Genomic DNA, 12,710 nt, shown 5'->3' on the forward strand with positions numbered 1-12,710 from the left:
GGAGATGAGATGAATGTGGAGGCATGCAAAGGCAGATAATTGCATTCTTTTTGCAGAAATTGTCAAATTCAATGGTTTGATGACTTGAATGGCCATCAAGAATAAGTAATCGCTTTGCGCCAGTTGAATGTAGCTTGGAAAATGGGTCAAATAGACACTCCAACCATGCAAGGCCTATCTTATCTGTTGTCCAGCCATTGGCACTGTTGGTAAGCTTCCAATCTGGATGAAGATTAGACTCTTGATACCATGCAGCCTGGTGTTCTTTCCCTTTTAAGATAACTGCTGGAGGTATATGAATCCCTTTTGCACTCACACATTCAATGATTGTGACCCATTCGCGATTCCCCTGGATAGTTGTACAAGGTCTTTCACTGCGCTCCACTGCAGTAATCACCTTAGATGTTGTACAGAGTCCCATTGCAAAGCCAGTCTCATCAAAGTTCCAAATATCATCTTCATGTATACCATGCTCTTGAATAGTGCCCTGCACAACTTCAAACCACTGTTTTATAACCTTTGGATCCTCCTGTTTTGCACGCTGGTGTGTAATTCTCCGATTGTATCTTGTACGAAGCTCTGGATGGCGTTGAACAAAGTTGTATGCCCAGTTGACTCCAATAGTTGAAGAAGGATCCCGTGTACGCTCAGAAAGTAAGATTTGTGCCATTCCACGCAGAAACTCAGGTCTAATCGAAAACCCTTGTTTATCTGCATCTAGCAGATGCTTAGCTAGGACTTCTTCTTCAAAAATTGTTAATTTATGGCCATTAGCGCGTGTTTCTGACTGTGGTTGAATTCCTCTAAGCCGGTTGAGCAAGGTAGCTTTAGGCACACCAAATACTGCTGCAGCGCACGATTTTGATCAGATTTTTTTCTTTTTATAAGCTTCAATGGCCATTTGCATTTGGGCTTCCTGAGAAAGAGACATTTTATATGGTGATGGTGAAAATTGACGCGTTGAATAATGATTGTTGGAAGTTGCGGAGAAAATGGTCAGCTCGGCTGTGGATTACGTTAATTCTCTCTATATTATCTAAGGCATTAGTAATAAAATAACGTAATCAATCACCGAGCCGCGTGTTTTCGCTACACCTGCTAAAGTTTTGCAACTTTTCCGCCATAAAACTAAATAAATTTGACTAATGAGAAACTGACATATAAACCTATCTATTAGAGCAATTTCTGATAGTATGTCCAACTGTACCACAACCACTGCAGCGTTGTGGAGCACGCCATTGAGGTAAAGGTGTAGGCTCATCATGTTGCTCATTAAGTTGCATATCAAGCTGTTGAACATGATTCTGGCCTTCTTGTACAGATAAAAGAGTATCTTTCCCTAGAATAGCACGTCTCCTTGCCTTCTTTTTAGTTTTCTGCTCATTTTCAGCTTGTAGGGTCCTAATCTCCTGTTGAAGACAGTTTGTATGCATAGCCATCTGAGCAGCTTTTTCAAGATGATGAATATGAGCCACTGGACTACTAGACAGATTTTGCCTTCTTGCACTCAGGCTCTTTTGTAAGCTGCGAGCTTTTGAACCTAGCTGATGAGGATTCTGAGGCGTCTGAAAAGCAGAGGATGCTGAGTCTTCAAGGATAGGAGGTGTTGGTGTACGCAGTTGGAAGGTGATTTTGGCAAGAACCTGCTCTTTATTAAATGGTTTAAGCCCTGCTCCTGCAAATCCTTGCCCTATATTAGCTGAAGTAAACACTTTTTCACGTGCTTCAGGATATAGGGATAGAAAATCCTCTTTATCAATGTGATTGTGGCCAGCTTTCATCCTCCCCTCAAGCAGCTTTCCATATGCACGTTTAAGTGGACCAAAAACACCAACATCAAGTGGTTGTAAGAGGTGAGAGGCATGCGCAGGCATACACAGACAGATGATTGCATTCTCCTTGCAGAATGTATCAAATTCTGCAGTTAAATGGCTACTATGACCATCTAGAATAAGCAACCACTTTGCTCCAGTAGTATATCGCCTGGAATATGGTTCAAACAACTCTTTTAACCAGCGAAGACCAATAATATCTGTTGTCCAACCATTCTCACTGGTTGCAATCCGCCAGTCTTTGGAAAGGGCAGGTTCTTGATACCAGGCAGCTTGCTGATTTTTTGCCTTAAGTATAACCACTGGCGGTATAGACGCTCCTTTTGAGCTCACAGTTTCAATAATAGTAACCCATTCACAGTTCCCCTGGATGACTGTATGAGGCCTCTCACTGCGCTCCACTGCAGTAATGACTTTAGAAGTTGAACAGAGGCCCATTGCAAAGCCAGTCTCATCAAAATTCCAGATATCATCTTCATGTATGCCATGTTCCTGAATGGCTGCTTGTACAGTTTGAAACCATGGCATTATAACATTTGGATCCTCCTGTTTTGCACGCTGATGCGTGATCCTTTGATTAAATCTTGAACGTAGTTCAGGATGGCGCTTGACAAACTTATAGGCCCAGTTGACACCAAGGGTTACAGTATGATCCTTGACACGCTCCTGCAGCAATAATTGTGCCATTGTGCGCAGAAACTCAGGCTGAATTGGAAAGCCTTGCTTGTCTGCTTCTAGAAGTTGCCTAATGAGAGCTTCTTCTTCACTAGTAGTCATTCTATGACTATTTGCACGTGTTTCTGTACGTGGTTTGATTCCATGAAGCCGGTCATGAAGAGTAGATTCAGGCACTGCAAAAACTTTGGCAGCTTGTGATTTTGATTTAAATTGACCTTTTTCATAGGCTGAAATAGCCATCTGGATTTGATTTTCTTTTGAAAGTGGCATTTTTTATGGTAAATGACGTGTTGAAAGAAGGGAGTGGTAGAATGGAAGGAAAACACGCGGCTCGGTGGTATCCGCGGCTCGGTGATTGATTACGTTAGTCTTTATAGTTATTATTAAGGTATTATTAAGACAGATTTTTAAAATTTTCATATAAATATTATATTCTTTAAGAGTAGTGGCCCGGAGGACTTCTTATATAATTTAGATGTCTGCAAGAGATAGAATCTTATAGTATGCTGGACTTATTCAGAGTGTATATATAGGGTTGTTGGATAGATTATTATTAAATAACCCTGGAATGTTGTTGACTATTGCATCTGAAATATTAGTTCTGTTATATGGGATTGCTTAAATGATTTTTTTAAGTTATTCTTCTTTATTACATGCTTTTTTGCAGCAATGGCAAGTGAAAGATTTTATTTCTAGTATTGAATAGCTAAATCAACTAATTTTTTTTAATAGCTCCTGTTCTTCTGGATCTCTTGATGATGATGATGATAATTTCCATTTTATAGAGCATTTTCCAGTCTAAGACTATGCATGCTCTACCCACCCCCAAGGGGGTGGGATTTGGGGGTGGGCTTTATGTCTGATGGGGTTTATATACATGGGATTTGCCCTGTCACAGGTCACATGGAAAGCTCTCACTCTGAGATGGTCAAGAATGGGGGACACGATGGGGTAGTGCCTATGAGGCCCTATCTAGGGCAATTTTGCCTTCTGGATCTCTTATTTCAAAGATTAGATCTTATCTGGAAGGGTAGAGTTTTCACCAGGTTATTTTAATAGAAATCAGAAGCAAATCCTCAGCCTTTACAACTGTGCTATTTGCTATAAGACTTTTCTATTTAGTGAAGATATCTACCTATTATATATAGTAAAGCAGTTCAATTATAGACTAATATATTTATATAGACTGTCTCTGGCTGCAGAGCTTAAGTAGCAGTTATAGCACTAAAGTTCTAGATCTCTAATAATATATAAACGTCTCTCCATTATAGAGCTCCTTTAGTCTTAATTATAGTATATACCAATATATATATAAAGTTTTATTATTTACTATTTTCATTGGTATCTTCTCTAGTCTAATTAATGACTTCTCTAATAATGCTGTCTAAATCTATATCGAAGACTTCTCTAAGTATGCTTGTTATTATACTAATAGAGGCATTTTAAAAAAGAATATTCAGTTCTATATCACTTTTAAGTCATTCACTTTGTAGCTTATTTTATAATCTATATTGACATGTCTTTATTACTGTTTCTACTGTCCTTTTCACTTAATAGCTGGCTGTTAAAATGGCATCAAATATAACCTGCCCTTAAATTAGAGTTAATCAGTTTCATTCCAAACCTATCCCATGAGTATAATAAAATATTTCATTATTATAATATATATGTCTTTATCTATATCTATATCAGGCCTCTCTTAATAACAAGCAGATCTCATGTCTAACCTTGCCACTTAAGAAGATCCTTTCCAGTTAGACAATGGCTTGAGAGCCAATGGGCCTCATACTATTATTAAAGATAATAAGAATGTCTCTATTATTTATAGTACATTACTTACATTCATTTTATCCATTTACTTTATCTCTTACACTACATTTTCCTTTACCTGAAAGACAGATTCAACTTTACTAAAACATACACCTGCAGAGAATTAATTTATTAGATATAATAATATTTCTTCTATAGCTCTAATATCTCTAAATTTTATTGTATAATGACTATATTTATAATAATATCACTATTCTTATCTTCTGCTGCTATGATCTTTATATACAGGCTTTATCACAATGTTCTTTACTATACATACATCCTGTTCTAACAATATATAGTTGATATATTTATCTTTTGTTAATATGAAATGACTCAAATTAGTACTACTTCTTTAATTAGAAGCAGCTTTATACAGAACTGTATACCTCCATATATATCTATAAAATAATGAATTATCATCTGAGAGTTACATTATTTTACCTTTATATCATAGTAATAGTGTGCTGCTGTATGCACAATGCATATCGGAATTCTATAATCATTGTACAGCATTTTGATAAACCTTTGCTTTCTCATGACATTTACAACAAATCCTCATTAACCTAAGGTCTAGCATGAATTCTTGCACTTATTAAATGATCAGGTCTTCATTTAAACAGTAGGGAGATTTACCTAATTTAATTATCTATATTTTTTATTTTTTTTAAAAATAACATATTACTGCAGAATTTAAAGAATGGAATCATTTAATATAGCATCAAATGTAAATGATGTTATAAGGATTTCAAATCTAGAAGATCCAACTGGTCCTGCAGGATCTCTAGAATATTATTATAGTATAGATAATATCATCCATGTGCAGTGACCAATCCTCATATTAAAATGCATGACCTATTAGAAGAGGTTGACCATGCAGTCAAGGAGCGATCAATTCGGAACCTCTTACATGAGATGGGACGCCGCAAATGGAGGCAGCTTCAGCGCCCTGAAATTACTGAATTCCATGCTCAAAAGCGCCTTGCTTGGGCCTAAGAATATGAGCATTTTATGCCTCAAGATTGGGCCAGAGTCCGCTGGTCTGATGAATGCACAGTTGAAAGAGGTGCTGGAATTCAGCCAATTTGGACCTTTCTACGCCCTAGTCAACAACTTCTTGAGATGTCTGCACACACCGTACTGGAAAGAGTGTCAAGCAGATGTTTTGGGCTGCTTTTGGAGAAGACACTCATACTGGTCTTATTCCTTTGGATGGTGATCCAGAGGCACCACGAGGTGGTGTAACAGCCCAAGTTATTTATGATCTTTATCAAGCTTTTTTACCTGAATTCATCCAGCCTGGGGACATCTTTATGCAAGGTAATGTCCCAGTACATACGGCACGCATTGTCAAGGATATTCTTGAGGAATTACAGATTCAGGTCATGGTCTGGCCACCATATTCACCTGATTTAAAACTTATTGAGAATCCCTGGGCTCTCATGAAGCAGCAGATTTATAAGCTGTATCCTGAGCTTGAGCATGCTTCTAATTCAGAAGAGACACGTCAATTATTAATTGGGGCTGCTAAAGAGGCACGGCATAGCATTGATCAGCAAGTGCGGGTTAAACTGTCTTCTACTATGCCTAACCGTGTAAAGGCAGTTATCAAGGCAAAGGGTTGGTATACGAAGTATTAGACTGGCAGAATAGCACAATATCATTGGCTGATGCAAGCGGTCATTACTGGCAGTAAAGGGGGGGGGTTCAAACTTTTTACCACACAGTGTAGCTTGTAACTAGTATTATTATTATTATTATTATTATTATTCATACACGCATCTGTCAGCCCTATAGGCCGAGTGGCGGCAGGTCCTGCGGGGCAGCCGGGGAAGCCGCCGTAATGGTAGTCGCTATGTACATCGTCGCCTTTATACACATATCCTGATATCTCATTCCGCATGTTGTATAGCCCGTGCTGCTGGTTTTCGTGCCGCTGTTCCCATGGCCACGAGGATCCATGGGCTTGTTGAATACTATCTCGTTCTTTTAACTAGTATTTAATATATATAGGATCTAATAGTAATTCTATATGCTGATGATGATGTCTTCCATTTTATAGAGCATTTTCCAGTCTAAGACTAGTGCCTATGAGGCCCCAGCTAGGGCATCAAAGGCTGACATATGTAATGAAGTAGAGAAACAAGGCCAACTGAGTATGTATACTCAGTTGTTGGTTTAGTGTGGATGAGTCAGAACTAGAAAGGTAACAAATGCTTTATTGACAAGAAATAATCACAAAGAACTAAGCTAAGTACACGAATGAGTTATCAACTTGATCCTTGTTCCTTCCTGCATTCCATAACTCATTATCCAATGATTCTGCCTTAACTCCCTGCACAATCACATAAGATGATACATTGAGGTATTGAGGTCTCTAACATATGCAATGGATTTGCTGCTGCTGGTCTAGTCCCATATAGACCTGAGAATGTGCTTTATGAGCTCCATATCCAGATGAAGACCCCTACACTACCAGGCAACTTCAGAAGCAATCTGAACTTATCAAGCACCTTTGGAGGCAGTGTACACACAGCCCACCAAGTCCTATCAATCAAGCAGTTGAGCAAGTGGTCAAGGGTGCTCAAATGGCAATGCAGAACGCGCTGGTTTTAGAGCATGTGGTTAAGTAGCCACATGCTGCTAATAAACACCAAAAGTGCAAGTGGGATACTACTAGGGCCTTTATAGCTGGTGGTGGTATTCTGACTGGAGCAGAGGGTCAGCAATGCAATCAGGAAGCTGCTGATTTACTTGGGGGGGGGGTGGATGAAGATGGTGAGAGACCATGAAAGCGAGCACTACCACACTGCAGCAACTGCCATTAAATAGGACATTAGATCTAGCTGCACTACTAGATAAAGCATTATTATATATAAAAGTGCCTTGTTTTACTTGTTCTGTTGCTAGATAACTTACTTTTTTAACTGAAGTAGGCAGACATGCCGCTCGCTCGGTGTCCGATTACGTTAACATTTATAATATTTATAATCTTCTTTGGTTAGTTATTTCTGTTGTCAGTGCAAGGATATTTAGCCCTTTGGGGTCAGTCAGCTGCCCTGAAGGGCTCTAAATCTATACCCTATACCCTACTCTAGTCTCTATTGGTGGATTATGTTATTAGTAACATCCAAGGCTATTTGTAACTAGAACCAGAGGTGATTTTATATTATTCTTCATTGTTAAAGATTTATAGAATAATGCAGTAAAGCTTCTCTGATCTTTGAATACACTTCTATATAAAAGTATTCTTGAAAAACTCCTGCTCTTCCTTGCTATTCCTAATGTTTAGGATAAGAGTCTTAAAAATCAGATCCATTTTTGCCTGCAGCACTTTAAGCTATAATTCCAATTTATTTCTTCATTAATTAATTTTAATGGGTTACTTCTTGTGAAACCTCAAAATAACAGATTATGGCCCCAGGTAAGAATAAAGAAAAGCATAAGCACATTAGATAGATTCTTAAAAAATTAGACAAAGCAGGACTATATACTTCATTAAAAAGTATAAATTTTATATACTCCTAAACCAAGTTAGCTCTGTTGCTCTGATTAGAGGTTTTATAATTATTATCTATCTAGCAACATGAACTTAACCTTCAGAATTCTTAATATTTTAATTATATAATCCTCACTCCCATCTGATAAACATATTGATACTTAAAATAATTATAAAAGACTATTATTATTATTAAGTTATTCCTAGTTAAAGATATGGGCTGTCTAATGTATCTTAATTAAATAAATGTTTAATAATGACTTTATAAACCTCTCTAAATGCTTATATGGGTGGCTAATGACTATACACTAAGATATATATGTATATGGATAGAAAACACACAGTTGCACTAAAATTAGTAGAGTATAATATAATCCACAAGCGAGTGACGCACCCAACGCGAAACGCGTCAATTAATTAGACCCTTCCACTTCAACCACCCACTATGCCACAAATTCGCTCTCAAAGCTCTAGAAATTCAATAGAGCAGGAGGGTAGGATCTTATTAGCTAGCCAGGCTATCAAGAAGCAAGAAATATCTTCTATTTGTGAAGCAGCACGCTGTTTTGAAGTCCTAAAGTCTACTCTTTACACACGCCTTCATGGAACTACAAGTTGAGATCAAACCCGTGCCAATAGCCATAAACTGACATGAATAGAAGAGAAATCACTTTAAAATTGATCCTCTCTCTTGATGATCGCGGAGCAGCTCCTTGGCCAACCTCTGTACAAGAAATTACAATCTTCTACTTGCAGCACATGGATCTACCCCAGTTCAAACAGTTGGTGAAAAATGGGTTTATAACTTTGAAATGAAACCCAGAGCTTTCAACTGATTATCAAGAAACTATAATTACAAGCATGCAAAGTGTGAAGACTCAAAAGTCATCCAAGAGTGGTTTAATTGTGTGCAACATACAATACTTCAATATGGCATCAACCCTGATGATATCATGCAATTACAAAGCAATTCTCATAAATTAAAGCATTGCTCCGTACAAAATCAAGAAGCCCACCAAGTCCGCTTACAACCGCGATAAGTCAGATTCTTAAAGCATGCCAAATTGGCATGCAATCAGCTGCTATTCTTGAGAAAGAAGTAAGTGAATTACAGGCTGCAAATGAGAAACAGAAGCAAAAGCGTACACGGTCTAAGAGGAAGATACCCCATGAAGGTGGCCTTTTAGTTCAGGAGGCTGTTGAGCTAATTGAGGCCCCAATTGAGGCCCTGATAGCTCCAGCACCCCCCGGGTCAAGACTCAAGACAGCCTTCGCCACCTTTACAGCCACGTACGCGGCCTCCGCGGGGGTGTGGAATATGTAGGGTCCCATGACATAGAAGAGAGACATGTCCAGATAGACCTAAATAGGTAGTTCTCTTAATTTAATGGCGTTTTGGTTGAAATAAATGCATTTAAATACTATATATGGGGGGCGGGTGCGTCACTCGCTTGTGTGCGTCACTCGCTTGTGAATTACGTTAATATTATATTTATTAATAATTAAAGTTTAAATAGATAAATAACTTTAATTGACTTTAGTACAATCTAAATTGCTTTTAAAAAATTTAAATGCCATGCATTAATGGGAATTACTAGTGTTAAGAGAAAAGTGAATTTATCTAAAATATCTTGAATGGTTTCTGACTCCATATATATAACTATAAACAGCCATTTCTAAATGAGCTAAGGCCCATAAACACATAAAATCCAACTTCAGTTACTTAACATAAGCTTAAGCCATGTAAACTGTATTTTACATCTTAATATCTATTGATGATGATTATGATAATTTCCATTTTATAGAGCATTTTCCAGTCTAAGACTATGCATGCTCTACCCACCCCCAAATCCCACCCCCTTGGGGGTGGGCTTTATGTCTGATGGGGTTTATATGCATGGGATTAGCTCTGTCACAGGTCACATGGGAAGCTCTCACTCTGAGATGGGGGACATGATGGGTAATGCCTATGAGGCCCTAGCTAGGGCATAATATCTATTATTAAATGAATAGTGTAACAATTAATCTAGGTTAGAAAAAAGTTAGTAGCCTTAAGAAAACAAGGAATTAAAGAATACTTAAAACAATGCACACTGGTAAGAGTATAACTAAGTCTATTATAATTATAGATAGAAGGGAAGGAAGGCTTCCACATTCATTAAACAAGAATATATATGCTATAAACACTAACAGCACATCATATTACAGGGAGAGGAATTTAAGATTAAGGAATGCATAAAGGAGCTCTAAAAGCTAAAGCATTGGACTATTAAGATAAGTGATTTAGAAAGGGAGATGATACAGACACACCATCTAGCCATTTTTAGTAAATTATGGACCTGTCACATGACAGTCCTGTACAGTTCTCACATGTCATGATAAGATTAGGGCAAAAGATTAAGGTATCATCAAAACAAAGACATCACATCTGCCCTTCTAAGCTTTCCATAATGTGCCTGCGCGCCAGTGAGATCAATATGGCAAATACTGCCCATCAGCAGCCACTCCAGGCTGAGTATTTGAGTGATGATGAGGATCCCAGTCCCCTACCTCCATCTCCAACCAACATCATCTACTCCAGTGAGAAAGAGGCAATGGATGCCATCAATGAGTTCACGCAGCAGCATGGCTATGCCCTCACAACCAAGAGTTCCAAGCGCCATGGAAACAACAAAATCAAAGCATGCTACCATTGTGATTGCAGTGGTGCGCACAAGGATAATGTTGCTGATGATAAGCAAGTCCATGAGAAAACTACCCACTGTGAGAACTGCCCTTTTCACGCAATATTCCATTGAGACATGCAGACAGACAAGTGGTTGTTTGAGATTAAGGATCCAGCCCACAGCCATGGCCCAGCACCTGCCCATACACATCCAACACTGCATCAAGCAGAGGTCAAAAAACATGCCACAATATTTGAAAATCAGCTTTCTGCTGGCATCACTCCACGTCAGATTCCTTAGCTCTTTACATGTTAGTGTACATAGTTGATTATGATAATAATGATAAATCTCATCTCTAACCATACGGAATTTTCACGTGACGGGCCCATAATTTACTCAAAATGGTTAGATGGTGTGTCTGTATCATCTCCCTTTAGGAATCTCATACCCTTTCAACTGCAATCTAGAAATAGTAAATTAGAATATTAGTATCTTTGTTATCCACTTCTTCTCTTCCTCATGCAGGGTTAGAATCTCTTTAAAGAACATGTATGTGAGATTGCTGGCACAGATAGACAGGGCTTGCAAAGATAATGATGAGATATGAAGTCTAAATTTTCTTATTAAGCTGTCAATAGAGGGCATGGAGCTTAATAGACTGAGGAAATCAGAGACAAGGCCCAGAAAGTCATCTATATAAAAACCAGGACTCATTAGCAGAAAATTAATACTCTAAGAACTTTAAGAGTCTAAAGAGAAAATAGGTGGACTTGCAGCATTAGATTCATTAAGAGAAATCCTTGAAAGATGCAGCTAAAGAGAAGATCAGATCAATGGCTACTAACTGAGGGCTCTGATAAGTAAAGGATAGAGTATATAATAGGGGCAATGATAGTAAAGATTCAGTAATGAATTATAAAAAGATCCTAACATTTTAATATTGAATGAAAGAAGCAAAGGCAACTCCATAATTATCTAGGCCTGAGGGCAGGCCTCTTCAAAAGGGGGAGGTAACTGAAACCTCACCATACTATTCTACCTCTACGACCTCTGGTCTCACAGAACCACTATTGCTTATTTACCAATATACAAAAAGGCTTAGGCTATCGAAATTCGAGACTTGCAAATAATTGTCTTAAATACACATTGTGTCATAAAATACAGCGTAATTAATATTAACTTAATGATTAGGCTATAACATTCTGCAGAATTCAGTATATATAATATCTATAGTGTACAATTGCACCATATACAATATCATACAAAAATTTTTAAATTGATGGAGATGTGAACATTCAAAAGTTGCGCATTGATATGGGAATATAGGGTGCACTGCTCGCCCGTGTGCGCCACTCGCCCGTGGAATACGTTAAATATTACCTGCTTAGATAAGCACTAAGAGGCATAGAGAGAGAAGGCTAGATAAAATAATATTTATTAGTAGAGTTGCATTCGGCGCGGTTTGGCGCGGATGGAGGGTGCCCTCCATCCACGCCGCGTGGATTTTGGATGCTCAGGCTTGGATCCGCATCCGCGCCAAAATCCGCGTGGATTGGCGCGGATTAAGCCGCAAAAGCCGCAAGATTCCGCGCTATGCCTATTTAGGCATACACTAAACTAACTGCAGTTAAAGTCGGATTGGCGCGGATTTTGCGGCTTCGCTGTGCCACTCTATTTATTAGTCCCTATAAGATATTTTACTCCCACTAGAACCGTCTTTAGTTCTCTTTATATATAATGCTCTAACAGTCTGCCTTGCAATTCCTTAACGTAATCGACCACCGAGCTGGCCAGCTAAAACACCCATACAAAATGCCATACTTTAAGGCATCATATCTCAACATTCTTTGTAGACACAGAATGGATGATTTGAAATTATTATAAAGGTCACTAATAGATATCACCAATTTTAAGCCATTTGCTAAGCTAGTTATGATAATAACGTAATTCACGGTCGAGCCGCGGACCTCTGTATTCCATATAAAATGACACTTTTTATAACCTCATCTCAACTGCAAAGTATCTACAGAGCCTAAAACTTAGTATATAGAGTAATATGGCACTGAAATAGTATTATGGCACTGAAATTATATACACTGAGCAGAAAGCTTCAGATAAATATTTCTCCAAGTAATATAAATTACCACTGTATTTTTTCAATAATCTAGCATCTATGACTACAAAAAGCTACAAAATCTTTTAAAAAAGTAATATACCTTCTTCTAG

The 12,710-nt window shown here is 38.1% G+C and overlaps 1 protein-coding gene across 1 annotated transcript; it reads left to right on the forward strand.

Moving 5' to 3' along the window:
• Positions 1–10,268: 10,268 nt before the first annotated feature.
• Positions 10,269–10,784, forward strand: ASPGLDRAFT_21589 (uncharacterized protein; the record flags this gene model as incomplete). Its single annotated transcript, XM_022543109.1, has 2 exons — positions 10,269–10,581; positions 10,630–10,784. 2 exons carry the CDS (start codon positions 10,269–10,271, stop codon positions 10,782–10,784), a joined length of 468 nt encoding a protein of 155 aa, XP_022406148.1.
• Positions 10,785–12,710: the final 1,926 nt, after the last annotated feature.

Source organism: Aspergillus glaucus (genome assembly GCF_001890805.1).
Source record: "Aspergillus glaucus CBS 516.65 unplaced genomic scaffold ASPGLscaffold_1, whole genome shotgun sequence".
NCBI lineage: Eukaryota > Fungi > Ascomycota > Eurotiomycetes > Eurotiales > Aspergillaceae > Aspergillus > Aspergillus glaucus.